This window comes from Hemitrygon akajei, chromosome 2 (assembly GCF_048418815.1).
Source record: "Hemitrygon akajei chromosome 2, sHemAka1.3, whole genome shotgun sequence".
Taxonomy (NCBI): domain Eukaryota; kingdom Metazoa; phylum Chordata; class Chondrichthyes; order Myliobatiformes; family Dasyatidae; genus Hemitrygon; species Hemitrygon akajei.
This window is the reverse complement of record NC_133125.1, coordinates 168,120,125-168,144,211: the sequence shown is the minus strand read 5'-3', so window position 1 is coordinate 168,144,211 and position 24,087 is coordinate 168,120,125. Positions and strand designations below refer to the sequence as shown.

Sequence of the window (24,087 nt, the reverse complement as noted above, 5' to 3'; positions counted from 1 at the left end):
CAGGCCTCCAAGCTTTGGTTTTCAATTTTCTTCCATTCCCCTTCCTTTGAAAATCCTGAAAAGTGTTTTTGAGATCTTCCAATGAATTTTGGCCAATACATCGGTGCATTCGTAATGACAGAAGAAAGGGCAAAGTGGCACAAAAAGAAGGACAGCCTGCTCATGGGGCATGAGACCCAGGTTTGATCCTGCCCTCCAGAGCTGTCTGTATGGAGTTGCATATTTTCCTCATGACTGTACGGTCTTCCTCTGGCTGCTCCAGTTTCCTCCCTCATCCCCTAACAGGAAGGAGGTGGAGGCTTTGGAAAGTGTACAGAATTTTACAAGAATGTTGCCTGGATTACAGGGTTTGTGCTGTAGGTTGGACAAACTTGGGTTGTTTTCCCATAGGCTGACAGAAGTTTACGAGTTACTGGTGGCACAGGGACGGTAAACAGAATCTTTTTGCCCAGGGTGGAAAATGTCAACTATTAGAAGTCATACATTTAAGATGAAAGGAACAAAATTTAACAGAAATGTGTGGGTCATTTTGTTTTTTAATACAGAGAGTGGGGGCTGCCTGGAATGGGCTGTCAGAGGTGGTGCTGGAAGCAGATACGACAGTGACATTGAGAACTCTGTTAGATAGACGCATGAGTAGGCAGGGAATGGAGACATCGTGTGCATGCAGAAGGGATTTTGTTTAACTCAGTGTTGTGCTTGGCACAGACACTGTGGGCTGAAGGGCCTGTTCTTGTGCTGTATTGTTCTATGTTCTATCCCAATGAGGTGTGGATCTGTGAGTTAATTGGCTGCAGAAATGAGGCAGTGAGTGAGTGAGCGGGTGATAAAATCTGGGAGGAGTGGATGAGAATATGAGGAGAAGAAAACTGGATTAGTGTAAATGAGTGTTGGTCGGTCAGCATGGACTTACTGGGCCGATAATGTATATCACAATAACACTCTACACCACAATGACATAATTCTCACCCGCTTCCCACACAGGCGGATAATTCCGCTTGACCTCTGGTTCTGACTTTGTAAGTGTCTCGGGGAGATCTGCTGAAAGATAAGAGTGTCTTAGCAGGCTGCCTTTATATGTTTTTTTCTCTGCTTATTTTTAGCACGAGACATTTACAGAACAGGAAAAGGCCATTCAACTCAATTGGTTACTGCTGAAGCATCTGCTTCACAACATCCTCCCTTTGCCTAATACTGTGTCGATCATGCAGGCAACATCCATGCCTCTGACTCCATGCCTGCTTCTTCTTTGACACCGAATCCTCATGCTACTGATGACCCCTTCGACTTACACTGTGAGAGTCACCCTTCAGCCCATACCGACAAATGCCTATCTGAGCTTGTCCCGTTTATTATCCCTCTTAACGCCATCCTCCTACCTCCTCCCCATAATCTTGCCTACCTGCATCTCTAAAATACAGAACTACCCCTTATCTGTACTAAACTGTATTTGCCATTCTTCAGCTCACTTAGCCAGCTGACAAAGATCTCCAGCAGTACTTGACATCCTTCTTCAGTGTCTATGAAACCGACAGTATGTGAGTGTCCTCTGCAATTTTACTAATCATGCCTTGTGCATTCTCATCCGTATCATTGATGCAGACAACAAATAGAAATATGGGCCCTGCCATTGCCTCCCACACCATCACTGACATTACTAACTCTGGGGATCTCCCACCCACTGCCACCAACCTCATTGTTCCCATACCTCGCATGACCCGTTTCTACCTCCTACCCAAGATCCACAAACCTGCCTGTCCAGGTAAACCCATTGTTTCTGTTTATTCCTACCCCACAGAACTTATTTCCGAATACCTCGACTCAGTTTTATCTCCTCTGGTTCAGTCTCTTCCTACCTACATCCGTAACACTTCACGCGCTCTGGATCTTTTCAATGACCTCAAGCTCCCTGGCCTTGAACTTCTCAGTTTTCACCATGGACGTTCATTCCTTATACACCTCCATTCCCCAATCAGGAGGGCCTCTCTGCTTCTTTCTACATAACAGAACCAACCTGTTCCCCTGCACGACTACTCTCCTCCGCCTAATGGAACTTGACCTCACTCTCAACAATTTCTCCTTTGGCTCCCCCCACTTCATCTAGACCAAAGGTGTAGCCGTGGACAACCACGTGGGTCCCAGCTATGCCTGCCTTTTTGTTGGCTACAAGGAACAGTCTGTGTTCCAAGCCTACACTAATATCTCTCCACAACTTTTCCCCCACTTCATCGACGACTGCATTGGTGCTGCTTCCTGCACCCATGCTGAATTCATCGACTTCATCAACTTTGCATCCAACTTCCACCCTGCTCTCAAATTCACCTGATCCATTTCCGACACCTCGATCCCTTTCCTCGATCTTTCTTTCTCTATCTCTGGAGACAGTTTATCTCCAAATATCCTTTACAAACCCACTGATTCTCATAGCTACATGAACTATACCTCTTCCCACCCTGTCACTTATAAAAGTACCATCCCCTTCTCTCAGCTCCTCCATCTTCACTGCATCCTCTCTCATGATGAGGCTTTTTGTTCTAGAACTAATGAGGTGTCCTTTGACTTCAAAGAGGCATTCCTTCCTCCACCATCAACGCTGCCCTCACACACATCTTCCATTTCACACACGTCTGCACGCTCCCCATCCTCTCCCCACTGCACCAGGGATAGTGTTCCTCCTTGTCCTAACCCACCACACAGCAGCCTCCGTGTCCTGCACATAATTCTCCATAACTTCTGCCACGTTCAACTGGATCCCACCACCAAGCACATCTTTCCCTCACCACCCCCCCCCCCCCCCGCCTTTCTGCTTTCCGCAGTGATTCCTCCCTACGTGACTTCTTTGTCCATTCATCCCTCCCCACTGATCCCCTTCCTGGCACTTCCACGCTCCATCTGCCAGGAAAAGCCAGATCTCCTGGTGGCCACTCACTTCAGTTCTACTTCTCATTCCCATTCCTACATGTCATTCCATGGCCTCGTCTACTGCCGCGATGAGGCCACACTCAGGTTGGAAGAGCAACACCTTATATTCCATCTGGGTGGCATGAACATCGATTTCTCAAACTTCTGGTAATTGCTCACCCCCTCCACTATTCCCATTTCTGTTTCCCCCTCTCACCTCATCTTCTTACCTGCCTATCACCTCCCTCTGGTGCACCTCCCGCTTCCCTTTCCTCCATGGTCATCTATCCTCTGCTATCAGATTCCCCCTTCCCCAGCTCTTTATCTCTTTCACCTGTCAGCTTCCCAGCTCTTTACTTCACCCCTGCCCCTCTCCCAGTTTCACCTATCATCCAGTAAACACAAAGTACACTGCAGATGCTGTGGTCAAATCAAGACGTACAAAAAAGCTGGATGAACTCAGCAGGTCGGGCAGCATCCGTTGAAAGGAGCAGTCAACGTTTTGGGTCTTTCCTTCTTTAGTCCTGACGAAGGGTCTCGACCTGAAACGTTGACTGCTTCTTTCAACAGATGCTGCTCGACCTGCTGAGTTCATCCAGCTTTTTTGTACGTCTTGAATTCACCTAACATCTACCACCCCGTACTTCTTCCTCCTCTCCCTCCAACTTCTTGTTCTAACTTCTTATTATTTTTCCAGTCATGATGAAGGGTCCCAGCCCAAAACGTTGACTGTTAGTACTTTTCCATCAATGATGCCCAGCCAGCTGAGTTCTTCCTGCATTTTATGTGTGTTGCTTGGATTTCCAGAGTCTGCAGATTTTCTCTTGATTAGCCTATGAGGAGAGATTGAGTCACCTGGGACCATAGTCACTGGAATTCGGCAGAATGAGAGAGGATCTTATATAAAATTAGAAAACAGATAGGTAAGATAGGTAGGAAAGTTGTTTCCACTGGTCGGTGAAACTAGAACTAGGGCATATAGCCTCAAGATTCAGAGGAATTGATTTAGGACAGAGATAAGTAAAAACTGCATTTCCCAATGGGTCGTGGACCTGTGGAATTCTCTGTACAGGGAATAAGTAGAGGCCACCTCATTAGTTATATTTAAGACACAGTTAGATAGATTTTTGCATAGCAGTAGACTTATGGGGAAAAGGCAGGTAGGTGGAGCTGAATCCATGGTCAGATCAGCCATGATCTTATTGCATGGTGGAGCAGGCTTGATGGGCTGTTGGCCTGTTGTTATGTTCTTATCTAAGTAAATAAAGCAAACATTTTGGAAGGCCTTGCAAAATCCTTGTAAATGGAGAAGCCGCTATTCCCAATGAGAAGGTTGGAGAGGACTTTACCTGTTCCTGATCCACTGGTTGGTGCTGCATTCAAGGCCAGGGCCTCAGTGGATAGTGACATCAGTTCTGTTGAGACAGGCTGAAATTACTCACAGGTTATTGTACTCGGGAATTCTGTATTTTACAAAATTACACTCACAAACAGAGTAATCACCTCTGCTTTCAGACCCATCAGTGAGGTTAAAGGCTCAGGTGTATAGAGTTATACAGCACAAAAATAGGCCTTTCGATATTAACTTTTGTGTGGATGCAGTTGTCCCTGTTAGAACTGTTCGCTGCTATCACAATAATAAGCCCTGGATCACTAGTCACATCAAAGGCCTCCTAAACCAGAAGAAGAGGGCCTTTAAAGATGGTGATCGGTTGGAGCTTAAAAGAGTTCAGAAGGAACTCAGAGTACAGATAAGGGGGGCAAAGGAGCAGTATAGGAGAAAGTTAGAACAAAAGCTGCAGAAAAAAAGCATGAAGGAGGTGTGGGATGGGATGAAGATCATCACCGGATGCGGTGCAAAGCGGGGGGCGAACATAAGTGGAGATGTGGAGAAAGCGAACCAGCTGAACAACTTCTTCAACAGGTTCGACAGCTCAATCTCATCCTCACCGCAGAAATCCACACCAGGCTTACTTCCCTCACAGGAAAATAGCCACTCACAGGAGACCTTGCCCACGCCCAGGATTACGGCTGCACAGGTGGAAGGTCAACTGAGGAAGATCTGTACCAGCAAGGCGGCTGGACCGGATGGAGTTTCCCCACGATTACTGAGGGCCTGTGCGACTGAGCTGGGAGAACCACTACAGCGCATCTTCAACATGAGCCTGGAGCAGAGAAGAGTACCCAGACAGTGGAAAACATCCTGTATTGTCCCGGTACCGAAGAAACCACAACCAAAGGAGTTGAATGACTTCAGACCTGTTGCCTTGACGTCGCACGTGATGAAGACCATGGAGCGGCTGATAATACAGAATCTGAGGCCACAAACCAGGCACGCCCAGGATCCTCTTCAGTTTGCGTATAAGGAGAAGGTGGGAGTGGAGGATGCTATCACGTATTTGCTGCACAAATCACTCTCTCACCTAGATGGGGTCAGTTGTGCTGTGAGGATTACACTCCTTGACTTCTCTAGTGCCTTTAACACCATCCAGCCCAAGATCTTAAGGCACAAACTAACGGAGATGGGAGTAGACTCTCACATGGTGGATTGGATAGTGGACTACTTGACAGATAGACCTCAGTATGTGCGGTTGGGAGACTGTAGGTCTGACACGGTGGTAAGCAGCTCAGGGGCGCCGCAGGGAACTGTACTCTCTCCGGTCCTGTTCACCCTGTACACATCAGACTTCCAATATAACTCGGAGTCCTGCCATGTGCAAAAGTTCGCTGATGACACGGCCATAGTGGGGTGTGTTAGGAATGGACAGGAGGAGGAGTATAGGAAACTGATACAGGACTTTGTGATATGGTGCAACTCAAACTACCTGCGTCTCAATATCACCAAGACCAAGGAGATGGTGGTGGACTTTAGGAGATCTAGGCCTCATATGGAGCCAGTGATCATTAATGGAGAATGTGTGGAGCAGGTTAAGACCTACAAGTATCTGGGAATACAGTTAGACGAGAAGCTAGACTGGACTGCCAACACAGATGCCTTGTGCAGGAAGGCACAGAGTCGACTGTACTTCCTAAGAAGGTTGGCGTCATTCAATGTCTGTAGTGAGATGCTGAAGATGTTCTATAGATCAGTTGTGGAGAGCGCCCTCTTCTTTGTGGTGGCGTGTTGGGGAGGAAGCATTAAGAAGAGGGATGCCTCACGTCTTAATAAGCTGGTAAGGAAGGCGGGCTCTGTCGTGGGCAAAGTACTGGAGAGTTTAACATCGGTAGCTGAGCAAAGGGCGCTGAGTAGGCTACGGTCAATTATGGATAACTCTGAACATCCTCTACATAGCACCATCCAGAGACAGAGAAGCAGTTTCAGCGACAGGTTACTATCGATGCAATGCTCCTCAGACAGGATGAAGAGGTCAATACTCCCCAATGCCATTAGGCTTTACAATTCTACCGCCAGGACTTAAGAACTTTTTAAAAGCTATTATTAATGCTTTTTGAGATAGTGATTTAGATGCATATCATATTTTTTTACTGAGTTAAGTATTGTATGTAATTAGTTTTGCTACAACAAGTGTATGGGACATTGGAAAAAAAGTTGAATTTCCCCATGGGGATGAATAAAGTATCTATCTATCTATCTATCTATCTATCTATCTATCTATCTATCTATCTATCTATCTATCTATCTATCTATCTATCTATCTATCTATCTATCTATCTATCTAACTGGTCCACCCTGACCAAGGTGCCCAAGCCAGTGCCATTTTCTTGCATTCAGCCTGGATCGCTTTAAATCTCTCGTACCCACGTACCTGATCAAATAACTTTTAAATGTTCCTCTTGTTCTTGCTTCTCATATTTTCTGAGGCAGATCATTCCATATATACACTACCCTCTATGTGGAAAAAGTTACCCCACAGGTCCCTTTTAAATCTTTGCCCTCTCACCATAAACCTTTCTCCTCCAGTCCTTTATTCTCCAACCCTGGGAAGAAAACTGTATGTGTTCACCCTATCATAGAGTCATAAAGCACTACTGCACAGAAGCTGGCCCCTCAGCCCATCTAGTCCATGCCAAACCCATCACCTGCACCTGGACCAGAGCCCTCCATACCCATCCCATCCATGTACTTATCCAAACTTCTCTTAAATATCGAACCTAAATCCACCACTTCCACTGGCAGCTCATTCCACACTCTCACCACCCCCTGGGTGAAGAAAATCCCCCTCATGTTCTTATTTCAGCCTTAACCTATTCCCTCGAGATTCCATAAGATCACTCCACAGACTCCAAGGAATAACATTCCAACCTGCTCAAGTTCTCCCTATAATTCAGACTCTTGAGTCCCTGTAGTACGGCAGAAATGTGGCAAATGTTCAGGGATATTTGTGTGAAGTTCTGCATTGTACATTCCAATGAGACGGAGAAAGGATGGAACCGGGGTGTACAAAGGCTGCTGAAAATCTAGTCAAGAAGAAAAGCTTACAAAAGGTTCAAAAAACTAGGTAATGATAGAGATCTAGAAGATTATAAGACTAGCAGGAAGGAGTTTAAGAATGAAATTAGGAGAGCCAGAAGGGGCCATGAGAAGGCCTTGGTGGACAGAATTAAGGAAAACCCCAAGGCATTCTACAAGTATGTGAAGAGCAAGAGGATAAGATGTGAGAGAATTGGACCAATCAAATGTGACAGTGGAAAAATGTATACGGAACCAGAGGAGATAGCAGAGGTACTTAATGAATGCTTTGCTTCAGTATTCACTATGGAAAAGGATCTTGGCAACTGTAGGTTGGATAAGTCTCTGGGACCAGACGAGATATACTCCAGGCTACTGTGGGAGGTGAGGGAGGAGATTGCTGAGCCTCAGGCAATGATCTTTGCATCATCAATGGGGATGTAAGAGGTTCCAGAGGTTTGAAGGGTTGCAGATGTTGTTCCCTTATTCAAGAATGGGAGTAGAGATAGCCCAGGAAATTAGAGACCCTTGAGTCTTACTTCAGTGGTTGGTAAGTTGATAGAAAAGATCCTGAGAAGCAGGATTAGTGAACATTTGGAGAAGCATAATGTGATTAAGAATGGTCAGCATGGCTTTGTCAAAGGTAGGTCATACCTTACGAGCCTGATTGAATATTTTTGAGGATGTGACTAAACACATTGATGAAGGTAGAGCAGTAGATGTAGTGTATATAGATTTCAGCAAAGCATTTGATAAGGTACCCCATGCAAGGCTTATTGAGAAAGTAAGGAGATATGGGATCCAAGGGGACCTTGATTTTTGGATCCAGAATTGGCTTACCCACAGAAAGCAAAGAGTGGTTGTAGACAGGTCATAATCTGCATGGAGGTCGGTGACCAGTGGTGTGCCTCAGGGATCTGTACTGGAACCCCTTCTCTTCATGATTTTTATAAATGACCTGGATGAGGAAGTGGAGGGATGGGTTAGTAAATTTTCTGATGACACAAAGGTTGGGAGTGTTGTGGATAGTGTGGAGGGCTGTCAGTAGTTACAGCGGGACAACGATATGATGCAAAAATGGGCTGAGAAGTGCCAAATAAGTGTGAGGTAGTTCATTTTGATAGGTCAAATATGATGGCAGAATATAGTATTAATGGTAAGACTCTTGGCAGTGTGGAGGATCAGAGGGATCTTGGGGTCCGAGTCCATAGGACACTCAAAGCTGCTGCACAGGTTGACTCTGTGGTTAGGAAGGTATACGGTGCATTGGCCCTCATCAACCATGGAATTGAGTTTAAGAGCTGAGAGGTAATGTTACAGCTATATAGGACCCTGGTCAGACCCTACTTGGAGTACTGTGCTCAGTTCTGGCCACCTCACTACAGGAAGGATGTGGAATCTATAGAAAGGGTGCAGAGGAGATTTACAAGGATGTTGCCTGGATTGGAGAGCATGCCTTATGAGAATAGGTTGAGTGAACTTGGACTTTTCTCCTTGGAGCGACAGAGGATGAGAGGTGACCTGATAGAGGTGTATAAGATGATAAAAGGCATTGATCATGTAGATAGTCAGAGGCTTTTCCCAGGGATGAAATGGTACCACGAGAGGGCACAGTTTTAAGGTTCTTGGAAGTAGGTAAAGATTAGATATCAGGCGTAAGTTTTTTACACAGAGAGTGGTGAGCGCATAGAATGGGCTACCGGCAATGGTGGTGGAGGTGGAAACGATAGGGTCTTTTAAGAGACTCCTGGATAGGTACATGCAGCTTAGAAAGTTAGAGGGCTATGGGTAACCCTGTGTAATTTCTAAAGTAAGTACGTGTTTGACACAGTATTGTGGGCTGAAAGGCCTGTATTGTCCTGTAGGTTTTCTATGTTTCTATGTTTCAATACTTCAAGTGCAAACTCACAAACATCTTATACAACTGCAACATATCTCAGCTCCTTTATTCCATGCCCTGACTGATGAAGGCCAGCGTTCCTTAACTTCCTTAGCACAGGGAAAGTTATCAACAGGCAACAATTCCAGGCTTTACAAGATTCAGGATTCAATTTGTTTAATGCCATCTCCAGTACAAGTGTACAAGAGAATGAAATAGTTGCTATTCTGGATCTGATGCAGCACAAAACAAAAACACAGAAGATAAAGAACACAATAATAATAAAAAGAAACTCATTAAATATAAAAATATAAGATAGCTTATGCAAGTAGATTGATTGTATGTCCATGAAGTGACGCTAGGCTGTGCAAAGGGTCACTGATGGGAAATAATAAAGTAGTGGTGGAGTTAGTGGGTGGAGGTGTTGATCAGCCTTACTGCTTGAGGAAAGTAACTGTTTTTGAGTCTGGTTGTCCTGGTGTGGTTGCTGTGTAGCCTCCTCCCTGATCGGAGTGGGGCAAACAGTCCATGGACAGGGTAGGTGGGATCCTTCATGACGTTTGGCCCATTTATCTCTAAACTCCATGTCCTTTTTGGTGGGTATGCTGGTGCCAGTGCTGCATTGGGCAGTTCTGACTACCGGTTGTAGATCCTTCCTGTCCAACACAATGCAATTTCCATACCAAGCAGTGATGCAGCTTTACAGGTGATGTCCACATCACTTGGTCAAAGGTAGACCATAAGACCATAAGATAGAGTTGAGATTTGCCAGACAGTCAGATAGTTCTGTTCTCCTGATAATTTACTCTCTCTCTCACACACGTCCATTCATTTCCCTATAATTTATCTACTCTGAGGATGAATTGGCAGCAACACCACTGTGTCCCCTGGCTCCTGATGAAACAATGGCCATGTTTTAAATAGTTCTATCCTAGTTTTCAGTGCATTGCTCTCTCCCTATCATTGTAACTCCTTCCATCAATCTCTTCCCACCTATACCCATCAACGCATTCTTCCAGTAATTCAGCTTCCTACTGCCCACTTCACGCTATAATGAAGTGAGTTCTCTACCCTAGCTAACCACTGAACAGGTTTTCCCGGTTACAGGCATCAGTGACCTACCAACTCAACCTGCAAGTCAACTTTTGAGGAATCCTGCATGAGGACTCCTAAGTCCTGTTGCACCTGAGTTTAGAATTTTCTCCCCACTGGAAAATAATCTATGTCTTTTTTCCATCTACCAAAGTGCATGACCACTTCCCTACACAATATTCCATCTACCACTTCTATGCCCGTTCTCCTGCTTCCTCAACATTCCCTGCCCCGCCACCTATCTTTGTACCATCTGCAAACGTGGCCACAAAGGCATCAATTCCGTCATCCAAAGCAGTGACATATAACAAGAAAAGAAGTGGTCACAACACCGACCCCTGACCCCTGCGGTATACCGCTAGCCACTAGCCACTAGCAGCCAACCAGAAAAGGTCCCTTTAGAAACATAGAAAACCTACGTCACAATACAGGCCCTTTGGCCAACAATTCTGTGCCAAACATGTACGTACTTTAGAAATTACCTAGGGTTACCCATAGCCCTCTATTTTTCTAAGCTCCATCTACCTATCCAGGAGTCCCTTAAAAGTCCCTATCGTATCCGCCTCCACCACCATTGCTGGCAGCCCATTCCACACACTCACCGCTCTTTGCGTAAAAAATTTACCCCTGACAACTCCTCTGTACCAACTTCCAAGCACCTTAAAACTGTGCCCTCTCGTGTTAGCCATTCCATCTCTGGGAAAAAGCCTCTGACTATCCACACGATCAGGGCCTTTATTAGCACTCTTTGCCCATTGCCAGTCAGCCAATCTTCTATCCATTCAAGTGTCCTTCCTGTAATACCATGAGCTCTTATTTTGTTAAGCAGCCTCACGAGTGGCACCTTGTCAAAGGCTGTCTGAACTATTGCACTATATATTTGTTTTTATTCATTTTAATTGTAGATGTTTTTATGCATTGTCCTGTACTGCTGGCACAAAACAACAAATTACACGACATAAGTCAGTGATAATAAACCTGGTTCTGATTGTGATTCTGTAAGTATTATGACCCGTTGCATCACTGCCTGGTATGGAAGCTACAAGGCATGGGAATGTAAGAGGCTACATGAAATGGTGAACTCAGCCAGTTCCATCACAAGTTCAGCTCTCCCCAACATCAACAAAATCTACACTAGGAAATGTCGCAGGGAGGCAACATCCATGATCAGGGATCTATCCCCCCCACCGCCCCACATATTTGGCCCATGCTCTCTTCTCAATGCTGCCACCTGGCAGGAGGTACAGGAGCCTGAAGACCCACACTTCCAGGTTCAACAACAGCTTCTTCCCCACTGCTGGAAGGATCTTGAACCGACTGAAAATCCCGAGTACTACCTCAGACTACCTACCATATGACAGGGTGGACAAGAAGAAACATAGGACAGTACTGCAGAGTACAGGCCCTCCAGCTGACCAGTTACACTACTGCAAGATCAATCTAACACTACCCTCCCACATAGCCCTCCATTTTTCTTTCATCATGTGTCTATCTGAGACTCTTAAATATGCCTAATGTGTCTGCCTCTACAACCACCCCTGGCAGGGCATTCCATACAATTACCACTCTCTGAGTAAAAAATCCTATGTCTGACATCCCAGCTATACTTTCCTCCAATCTCCTTAATATTATATCTCAGTAGTATCCAAGATATCCTCAAGGATCGGTGCCTTAGGAATGAGACGTCCGTCATTAAGGACCCTTAACCCCCCGGATGGCTCCTCTTCTCATTGTTACCATTGGGAAGGAGGTACAGAAGCCTGAAGGCACACACTCAGCAATTCAGGAACAGCTACTTCCCTCTGCCATCCGATTCCTGAATGGACATTGGACCCATGAATACCACCTCACTACTTTGTTATTTTTGTATTTTTTGCACTACTTTTTAAACTTCACTTATTAAACACATATATCGTTACTGAAATTCAGTTTTTTGCCTCTATTTATTTATCAGTTTATTTATCATTGTACTGCTGCTGTAAAGTTTACAAATTTCATGACACATGCTGGTGATATTAAACCTGGTTCTGATTATCTCTTTATCAGCCATTTTTGCACTGGGAATAAGGCACTGGCTGTTCACTCTCTTTACACCTCTTAGCATCTTACACACCTCTATTAAGTCACCTCTCTAAAGCAGAGATATCTACAACTAGAGCTCATAGGTAAGGTAAGGGGCCCATAGGGGATCGGAGGAAGAGTTATTTTTATCCACAGCAGGACCAGGAACGCACTGCCTGAGAGTGTGTTGGAAGCTGAGACCCTCACTACAGTTAATGGTATGTTGCTGAGCTCTTGAATCATCAGGATAAATGAGATTAGAGGAGATGTTATTGGATGGTCAGCATGGGAGTTGTGGGCTGAAGGGCCTGTGCTTTTTTTTATCTGCATGACTCTATAACTAATACCTGACTCTCAGATCCACAGATGGTTGGATGATGGCGTTAGAAGATAACAGTGGCGGTGGAGGTTTTTTTTTGGTGCAAAATGTCACGGAGAATAGTTTGGGTCTCTGCTCTTGCTGATATGTTGACAGCTGGCTCAGAGGCAGTTCTGCGGAGAGAGGGAAGGATTATCACAGGGTGATGCACATCACTCAATCTCACATTACCTGGTTAATCACAACCCCCTTGCTAATAATAGAAACACAAGAGATTCTGCAGATACCAAAAATCTTGAGGAACAAACACAAAATGCTGGAGGAACTTGGGCAGAATCTGTGGAGGGATATAAACGGTCAATGTTTCAGGCTGAAACCCTTCATCAGGACTAGAAAGGAAGGGGCAGAAACCAGAATAAGCTGGAGTACAGCTTAACAGGTGACAGGTGAAACTAGGTGGGGGCGAGGAGGGAAAGGTGCATGAGTGTGGGGGTGGGGAATGAAATAAGAAGCCTGGAGCTTGTTATGATCTTGCACTTTATTGTCTACCTGCACTTCGCACTTTTGGTAACATCTACACTTTATTCTGTAGTGTTATTGGCTTACCATATTCTAGCTCAATGCACTATACAATGATTTGATTGGTACACTCAGTGGCCACATTATTAGGTACACTTGTGCACCTGTTTGATAATGCAAACATATTATCAGCCAATCATGTGGCAGCAACTCAACGCACAAAAGCATGGTCAAGAGGTTTTGTTGTTGTTCAGACTAAACATCAGAATGTGGGAAGAAACGTGACTTTGACCGTGGAATGATTGTTGGTGCCAGATAGGGTGGTTTGAGTACCTCAGAAAGTGCTGATCTCCTGGGATTTCCATGACAACAGTCTCCAGTTACAAAAGTACAGAAGTTGCAAACCATAACAGATACCTTTGTGACAAATGAAGGACAGCGGGATATCGCAGTCTGCGTTGAACCATTGATTCGTGCTCGTGTAAACGCAGCTGAGGGAGCTGGTGCTGAGTTCTTGTGGTTTCCAGGGTTCCCAGTTGGAATAATTAAATACCTCCCCGGTAGTCCACTTCCATACACTGGAGGTCAGGTTGTCGTTGTGAAGTCCGATCCACTCCCCTTGCTGTGCGTAACGGGAAACTTCCTCCCACTCCTCCAGATTCCGGACGCTGGCCAGATCCGTGAAGACACTTCGGCAGTAATCCCAGGCCTCAGTCCAGTTCTTTGGCTCCTGTATCCGGTGATATTCCCGCCCTGCAGATTCACTCATCTGGGACGGGCCTTGAGACATTGTTTAAAAAGGAAAACCAGTTCAATCTACAGCCCACGATAGGAGCTCAGTAGTTTCTCGTGCTAAGAAACTACATGGAGAAAGAGGAGGAGATCATGAACTGTAGACTTATGGAGTTGTACACCACGGGAACAGGCCCTTTTGCCCAACTCATCCATGCCACTCAAGGTGTCTTCCAGAGTTAGTCCATTTACCAATATTTGTCCCATGTCCCTACCCCTTCCTACCCATGCACCTGTCTAAATATCTTTTAAATGCTGTCATTGTACCCAACTCTACCACTTCCTCTGGCAGTTCATTCCTGCCAGAAAATCATGTCTCTCACGTCCCCTTTAAATATCTTACCCTCTAACAAAGACAAAGTGCTGGAGGAACTCAGCAGATCAGGCAGTATCTGTGAAGAGGAATAAACAATCAATATTTCAAGCTGAGACCTTACATCAGGACTGGAATATGTACTGTATGAAAAAGGATTTAGTGCTTTCCCGGTATATAAATTCTCCTCGGGCTTCCAGCCAGGTGGTATCCATTTTAATTGACGTTTAGATGACAAACTCTGCCATTTTCATCAGGGATGATGCCTGGGCAGGTCTAGTCTGGTGGTATTTATACCCCTGTTGTCTATCCCTCCTGATTGGTTAGTCCGTATCCAATCAGGTTTCTACTGTCCCACCTTGTTTACAATAGACAATAGACAGTAGGTGCAGGAGTAGGCCATTCAGCCCTTCTAGCCAGCACCACCATTCACTGTGATCATGGCTGATCATACACAATCAGTACCCCATTCCTGCCCTCTCCCCATATCCCTTGACCCCGCTATCTATAAGAGCTCTATCTAACTCTCTCTTGAATGCATCCAGAGACTTGGCCTCCACTGCCTTCTGGGGCAGAGCATTCCACATATCCACCACTCTCTGGGTGAAAAAGTTTTTCCGCATCTCTGTTCTCAATGGCCTACCCCTTATTCTTAAACTGTGGCCTCTAGTTCTGGACTCACCCATCAGCAGGAACATGCTTCCAGCCTCCAGTGTGTCCAATCCCTTAATAATCTTATATGTTTCAATCAGATCCCCTCTCATCCTTCTAAATTCCAGTGTATACAAACACAGTCGCTCCAATCTTTCAACATATGACAGTCCCGCCATTCCGGGAATTAACTTTGTGAACCTACGCTGCACTCCCTCAATAGCAAGAATGTCCTTCCTCAAATTTGGAGACCAAAACTGCACACAATACTCCAGGTGAGGTCTCACCAGGGCCCTGTACAGCTGCAGAAGGACCTCTTTACTCCTATACTCAATTCCTCTTGTTATAAAAGCCAGCATGCCATTAGCTTTCTTCACTGCCTACTGTACCTGCATGCTTGTTTTTATTGACTGATGTACAAGAACACCTAGATCTCATTGTACTTCCCCTTTTCCTAACTTGACTCCATTTAGATAGTAATCTGCCTTCCTGTTCTTGGCACCAAAGTGGATAACCTCACATTTATCCACATTAAACTGCATCTGCCATACATTTGGCCACTCACCCAACCTGTCCAAGTCACCCTGCATTCTCATAACATCTTCCTGACATTTCACACTGCCACCCAGCTTTGTGTCATCAGCAAATTTGCTAATGTTACTTTTAATCCCTTCATCTAAATCATTAATCATTAAATCATTAATGATTTAATCATTAAATCATAAATCATTAATCTAAATCATTACAATCCAATTTCACTTCTTACTTAAAGCGAGACCTTTGCCTTTGTTAAAATTCTTTTCCTCTAGTTTTATTTCAATAGCTTCCTTCACCAGGCAGTCCCAAAACCCACTGGTGTAGCACAGTAGTTTTGTGCCGACAAAGTCAATCCTACGGCCATTGTGAATGCAATATTCTGCTAGCCCCAATTTTTCCAGCTAACCCAAACAAATACACTTTCTGTGCTCCTTGATGCAGATTTCCACCGTGCACCGTCAGTCCGAAATACACTGCTCTGCATTCACAGGGAATCCTGTAACCGTGCGAAAACTATTTCAGTCCCAAAGAGACTCCACAAGGAAATAGGATGATTATGCTTGATGTTTCTACAGAATGGCTACAAGGTAAAGGAAATCAATCGGGTCCTTAAAAGGGCCGACGAAAAAGCCAGGAAACCTAATGAGGAGGAGGAACCCATCACAATGCCTGTCTTCCCGATATTTCCGTGGCTTCTGGAAGGATTGCCAGGATCCTGAAGAAGTATCAGTTTAATACCAGCGACAAATCCATAAGGAAGCTTAAATCACAACTGATGTGGGTCAAAGATGACCTGGACTGAGGACGGCTGGAGTTTACAGGATTCCCTGTGAATACAGAGCAGCGTATATCGACCAGATTGGGCACACAGAGGAAACTCGCATCAAGAAGCACAGGAGGTGTATGCATTTGGGTTACTCGGAGAAATCAGCAGTAACAGAACACTGCTTTCACAATAGCCATAGGATTGACTTTGAAGGCACAAAACTACTGTGACGCAGCAATGGTTTTTGGGACTGCCTGGTGAAGGAAGCCTTTGAAATAAAACTAGAGGAAATGAATTTTAACAAAGACAAAAGTCTCGCTCTAAGTAAGAACTGGAACTGGATTGCAAACAAGGTGGGGGAGTGGAAACCTGATTGGATGAGGACTAACCAATCAGGAGGGACAGACGATGGGGATATAAACACCTCCAGACTAGACATGCCCAGGCATCACCCCTGATGAAGATGGTAGAGTTTGTCATCAAAACGTCAGTTTTAATTGATACCTGTACCTGGTTGGAAGGCCTAGAAGAGTTTATTGGAATATGTATGTCCTGAAACTATAGACACAGAGATTTAACTCTGCCATCTATGGATCTCTAGCTTTAGACTGTCCTACCTTGGAGAAAAGACCATGATCATCCACCCTATCCATGTGCCTCATAATTTTATAAACTTTTCTAAGGTCACCCCTCAGCCTCCTTCTCTCTCTGGGAAAAACAACTGCAGTGTATCCAGTCTCTCCTTTTATAACCCAAACCTTCCAATCCTGGTTAAATCCTTGGGAATCTTTTCTGCACCCTCCCTAGTGTCATGACATCCTTCCTATATATATCAACCAGGTCTACACACAACACTTCAAGGGCTGTCGCACCAATGTCTGGTACGGTTGTAACACGATACCCCACTCTTACATTCGGTGCCCTGACCGACAAAGGCAAGCACACCAAATACCTTCTTCACCACTCTGTCTACCTGTCTTACCACTTTCAGGGAATTACTGAATGTACTTATACACCTAGGTGTCTCTGTTCTAGCACACACCACAGAAACCTGTCATTAATTGTGCAACTCCAGCCCTGGTTTAATTCCCCGAACTAGACATAACGAAGTTCAGATGTTAATGTCAGAAAGAGCTAAACCACTTGCCCCTGTCCCTCAATAAAAGAGAGACACAAGAGATTAGAGATGGTGGATTGTGGAGCAACAATCTTCTAGAGCCTCGGTTAATGGTAGTGGTCCATGGCTTTAAAATAAAGGTTGGGAACCCTGTTCTAAAGGAACTCAGAGGGAAAAAGAAATTCTCAGCGTTTCAGATCAAAACCCTGCCTCAGGGCAGGTTTCAACTCAATCACAATCAGGTTTAATATCACTGAGATGCTGCATATCATGACATTTGTTGTTCTTCAGCAGCAGTACAAAGCAATACATCAAATGTACTAGAAATTACTATAAGAAATTATACCTATATATAATATATATATATATATATATATATATATATAAAACAAAATAAATAAATAAATAATGCGACAACATTATTTCAAGGGCATTTCAAGGGATTTATGGACCATTCAAAATCTAATGGCAGAGAGGAAAAAGTTGTTCCTAAAATATTGAGTGTGTGTCTTCAGGCTCCTGTACCTCCTCCCTGATGGTAGCAATGAAAAGGGGGCATGTCCTGGGTGATACAGGTCCTTAATGACTGATGCCACCTTTATGATCGTCGGCCTTTTGAAGATGTGCTCGATGCTGACGAGACTGGTACCCATGATGGAGCTGGCCGCGTTTGCAACCTTCTGCAACTTTTTCCGATCCCGTGAAGTGATTCCCCCCCCCCCCCATACCAGATGATATTGCAAGCAATCTGAATTATCTACATGGTATATTTGTAGAAATTTGCTAGGGTCAGGTGACATACCATGCCTCCTCAAATTCCTAATGAAATATAGCCAAAGTGTGCCTTCTTCTTCAACTCAAAATGCTGACAATTCCTTCCCCCCCATCCCCACCCACAAATCTACTGGACCTGCTGAGCTGCTCCAGCAGTTTGTTGGTGGTGATAGAGATTGAACAGTGTTTCAGGTGTGGAGGTGCTACAGGACAGTGAGCTTACCTTCAGCGAAGAAAAGAAGGAATACCACAGCTCTGTGCATTCTTCCAATGTCCAATGTGACCCGGGTGCTTGAAGAGCCTCAACTGCAACCAAGAAAACACGTCTACGATCCAGAGAGAAGCAGCGGGAACGTCCTCCTCCTTGCTGAAGGGCACTAATACAGAAGTCAGAGACAAGATTTGGTAGGTTAATGGTTGGCTGAAAAGTTGCCCCTGCTATGTAGATGGGTGGTAGAATCTTGGGGAAGTTGATACCGACGTGGGGACAATAAAATTGGACTAGTGTAAATGGGCAAGGTGAACTTGATGGGCTGAAGGGCCTGCGTCTATGCTGTATTATGATTGATGGGGTGAGTAAACCAATGCCCACATCACAAAGAAGTTTTTTTTCATGATATGGGGACAGAGTTATCTGCTTCTGGCACCTTAGAGCTTCAAGGCCTTCTTAAATCAAAGTACTGAGTACAGGCGTTGGGATATTACACTGAAGTTGTATAGGAGCTGGTGAGGCCTGATTTAGAGTATTGTATGCAGTTCCAGTCACCTACAGAATACACCCTTGGAGAAAATTTACAAGGATATTGCTGGGACTTGAGAAACTGAGTTATAGGGGAATTGAATAGGTTAGGACTCTTTCCCTGAAGTGTAGGAGAAGGAGGAGAGATTTGATAGGTGCATACAAAATTATGAGGGCTACAGTCAGGATAAATGCAAGCAGGGTTTTCCCGCTGAGGTTGAGTGAGACTAGAACTAGAGGTCATAACTGACCCATAGTTTTGACCATAAGACATAGGAGCAGTAGGCCATTTGACCCATTGAGTCTGCTCTGCCATTCAATCATGGCTGATCCTACTTCCCCTCCTCAGCCCCACTCACCACCTTCTCCCTGTAACCTTTGATGTCATGTCCAATCAAGAACCTATCAAGCTCTGCCTTAAATACACCCATCTATCTGGCTTCCACAGCTGCCACAAATCCACCACCCTCTGGCTAAAGAAACTTCTCCGCATCTCTGTTTTAAAGGGACATCCCTCTATCCTGAGGCTGTGCCCTCTTGTCCTAGACTCCCCCACCATGGGAAACAACCTTTCCACATCTACTCTGTCTAGGCCTTTAAGCATTCAAAAAGTTTCAATAAGATCCCCTCCTCATCCTCAACACCAACCTGCCCCCTTCCCAGCTGCACATTTCAGGCATCCTGCATTCTCTGTGTAAAAAAACCTTCCCCACGCACCTCCCTCAAACTTTCCCCTCAACCTAAAATCAAGTCCTCCAATATTAGACATTTCAGCCCTGGGAAAAAGACACTGTCTGTCTACTCTGTCTGTGCCTCTCATAATGTTATAAACCTCTATCAGGTCTCCCCTCAGCCTCTGCCGCTCCAGAGAAAACAGCCCAAGTTTGTCCAACCTCTCGTTATACATGCCCTCTAATCCATCCTGGTAAACCCTTCCTGCCCCTCTCCAAAGCCTCAACATCCTTCTTATAATGGGGCAACCAGAACTGTACACAATACCCCAGATGCAGCCTAACCAGAGCTTTATAAAACTACACTTCCTGACTGTTGAACTCAATACCCTGACTAATAAAGTCAAACCACCCTATTGACTTGTGCAGCCACTTTCAAGGAGCTAATGTCTGCTGTTTTAACCACTGTTAATCAAAGTTCCAAGTAAATATATTATCAAAGTACATATAAGTCACCATATACTACCTTAAGATTAATTTTCTTGCAGGCAAGGTAGTATATAGTATATTAACTGTGTACTGTTCCACGTGCAATTTAATTCAGAATATCACCATGAACCAATTTAGACCTTCAATGACTTTCCTGATTTACTTAAACTCCCACCACTTTCTGACTTCCAATACATGGTTAATACAACTAACTTACGTCCACTGTAATGTTTGACACATCTCCTTTCAAAGAGGAAAGGAACACTGTCACAAAGGAACACTGGCTAACAGATATGACTGCTCATGACCACGAGCGATTCCTCAGATGCTGGAAATCCTTCATCAGCCCAAAACGTCGACTGTTTATTCCTCTCCATAGATGCTGTCTGACCTGCGGAGTTCTTCCAGCATTTTGTTTGTGCTGCTCGTTAAGGGTCGCTTAACACTGACCTGGATTGAGAGCAATCGATTCCTCCTCACTTTTGTTGCCCTCTTTCACTCTGGTAGGAGCATGCTGCCTGGTAATGCCAGGACAGCGCACACCTCGGGTGGGAATTTAGCCGGAAGCAATAGCGGTGCACACGTCCTCTCGTGGCCTTCGGACTCCTTCTCCCAGCCCATCCGAGAAGAACGCCCTGATCTCTGGCTCTGTGAATCCACCCTTCAAAGGTCACCCCGCTCCAATCCCCCACCCTCAGCTCCTTTCTCTAAGCAGAGGGGAGGAGCAACAGGATTTCCTCGGCCAAGGAAGAGCAGGACGTTTTGAAATGGGATGTGTGGGTGATGTCCCAGCACACTGTGGTGCTCAGTCAGTCCTTGAACAGAACAGACTGTAATCTGCAGCTGACACTTCCCTGATTGCGATCCACACTGGCAACAGAATGCACTGTGCAACAGTTTCTGTCTCATGTCTGCTTATCTGCTCGAGGCTTAATCATGGGCTAACCTTACCCCGCATTGTCCAAAGACTCTTTATCATTGTCTCGTTGTACCAAGGCGCAGTAAAAACATTTGTTTTGAATTCCATTCATACAGACTATTTCATCACAGCAGTACAAGGGAAAAACAGCAAAAGAATGCAGAGTGAAGTGTTAGAGTTGCAGAGAAGCATAGCGAAGACAATAAATAAGGAGCAGGGCCTTGACAAAGTGAGACCAGGAGTTCATCCTAGAGTTTTATGAAGCTGCAACATAACACCAGAGTACTTATTTATTTTATTTTTTATTTAGAGAAACACAGTGGAACAGGCACTTCTGGACCTTAGAGTTGTGCTGATCAGCAACCCAGCTATTTAACCCCACCCTAATCACAGGACAATGTACCGACTAACTGGTAGAACTTTACACTGTGGGAAGGAATCTGCACGCCGGGAGGAACGAACACACACACACACACACACACACACACACACACACACACACACACACACACACACACACACACACACACACACACACACACACACACACACACACACACACACACACACACACACACACACACACACTCTCTTACAGAGGACGCCGGAGATGAGCTGCAAACTGCACTGCCCCTGAGCTGTATACGTGCTTTCAGGATCTTGTATCTCCTGCTTGATGAACATTCAGGCTGGGTGGGTTATGATGATGATGGCTGCTTTACTGAGGCAGCGCAATCTATAGACAGAGTCCGTAGCGAGGAGGCTGGTTTCCATGATGTGTCAAGCTGGAGGTATGGTTTTTTGTGGTCCTGTTCTGAGCAGCTGCCTCACCAAGCCACACAGGATGGTTTCCACGGGGCATCTGCACGGGTGGATGTGTAGATATGAATACATGTACACAAGGACAGCACGGAGGTGGAGCAGAGAGCGTTGCTACCTTACACCACCAAGAGCACCAGGTGTAACCCTGACCTCCGTCTGCATGGAATTTGCGTGTTCTCCCTGTGTCCGCATGGCATTCCCAAAGATGCTCCTGTTTCCCCCAGCAGTGTATTTAATATTTCAGTAATATTTCAGTAATTTTGTACATATATATATATTAATTCATTAAGCATTCATAGAGTCACAGAAAAGTACAGCACAGAAACAGGCCTTTTGGCCCATCTAGTCCATACTGAAACTATTTAAACTGCCTACTCCCATCAACTTACACCAAGACCAGAGCCCTCCATACCCCTACCACCCATGTACTTATCCAAACTTTGATCAAATATTGAAATCGAGCTCTCATGCACCACTTGTGTTGGCAGCTCAGTCCACACTCTCACGACCCTCTGAGTGAAGAAGTTCTCTCTCATGTTCTCCTTAAACTCTTCACCTTTCACCCTTAACCCATGACCTCTGGTTGTAATTGCACCCAACCTCAGTGGCAAAAGCCTGCTTGCATTAACCCTATCTATACCCTTCATAATTTTATATAACTCTATCAAATCTCCCCTCATTCTTCTACACTCTAGGGAATAAAGTCCTAACCTATTCAATCTTTCTTTATAACTCAGGTCCTCCGGACCCAGCAACATCCTTGTTAATTTTCACTGTAGTCATTCATTATATAAAAGTACATGAATGGCATATGTTATCACACTACCACGTGATACATGCACCTCACTTAAAGTAAACACCAAGTTAGACTCACATTTTGGACTCCCATGTCTTCCTTTGAATTAGTTTAGTGAAGTTACAAAACATAACACTTCCGACTTCTCAAAGAGATGTAGGTCGTTAGATTAATTAGCCACTCTAAATTTTTCCCAGAGTGTTGTTGTGGTAGAAACTGTGCAGGGGATGGGATGGGGGGAGGTTTCTGATGAGAACGTGGGAGAATAAAATGGGATTGGTGTAGGAGCAGTGTAAATGTATGGTTCATGGCTAGCACGGACCCAGTGGGCCAAAGGGTTTGTTTCTGTGCTGTATCTCTATGGCCCTCAGTTCAGCTTTGTGTTTACTTATTGGCACTCTTCCAGAAGGCACCAGTAGGAGTTGGCAGATTAAGGAAAAAGAAAAAATTAGCTTTATTTGTCACACATACATTGAAATAAGCAGTGAAATGCATCGCTTGGCTCAACAGTCATCACCGCCTGAATATGTACGGGGGGTTGGGGGAGGCAATGGCTCACAAGTATTGCCACGCTTCTTGCACCAACATAGTGTACCTACAACTCACTGACCCTAACCTGTACATCTTTGAAAGCAGAGTACCCAGAAGAAACCCATGTGGTCACAGAGAGAACGAACAGACTCCTTGCAGACAGTGGCGGGAGTTGACCCTGAGTCACTGGAGCTCCAGTAGTACTACGCCAGTGATTCCCAACAGGGTAGTTACCTGTCTAAGGGGGCAATAGGTGAAATAAAAGTTGTCAGGAGGTGTTCAAGATTCTTGTTGGGGGCGGTAAGTGGCACCCTAACTTACATGAGACCTGACTGACCATTAGTGGAGCAGGCACTTCCAGAAAACAGGATGGGGTACTGGGGCACAGGAAGAACCACAGCTCTGCAGCCAGTGAGAATGCATCATCACAACCGTCTGAAACTCAGCAGTCTCATCCGAGCTTACCAACCAAACAGACATTATCAGGGATGCATAAATTAGCAACCCGAGTGCCCAACAGTTCCTCTTGATGCATGGCAACGAATAAATTCATACAATTTAACAGTTGGCAAGTCAAGTACACCGTCTCAACTTTCTCTACAGATCTACAGAAGACAGATCATGCAAGAATATAGCACTGGCTGGAACCAAGCGGTGAAATAGAGCCAATCAGTGAACCTGCCAATCCTGAAGATACCTCTTGAGGTGTACAAAATGACCTCAGCTTCCTATGTGCAGTCAAGAACCATTTTAGGGGATTATGAAACCTTACATGATTGGTCAGTCATGTTAACTGGAATAGTATAAAGGTAACTTGCTGAACACCAGGTCTATCTGGACTAACATTCAGATTCCAATCTGAATCCTTGTCAATGTAATTTTCACAGCTGTAATCATCTTCATCTTCCCCTCGTCGTTCCTTTGCGTGCCACTATCTTTGCTCCATCCGTATCAACTCGCTGCCGTCACCAGCATCTGATTGACATTC

General features: G+C 44.9%; 1 protein-coding gene across 1 annotated transcript in view; it reads right to left on the bottom strand.

Annotated features, from left to right (window-relative positions):
- The window catches only part of LOC140721377 (macrophage mannose receptor 1-like), a 34,474-nt gene extending 20,502 nt beyond the window's left edge, over positions 1-13,972 (bottom strand). Inside the window, exon 1 of the mRNA XM_073036223.1 lies at positions 13,600-13,972. Within this exon, the coding sequence (XP_072892324.1) occupies positions 13,600-13,972 (373 nt within the window). The remainder of the gene's footprint in view (positions 1-13,599) is intronic.
- Positions 13,973-24,087: the final 10,115 nt, after the last annotated feature.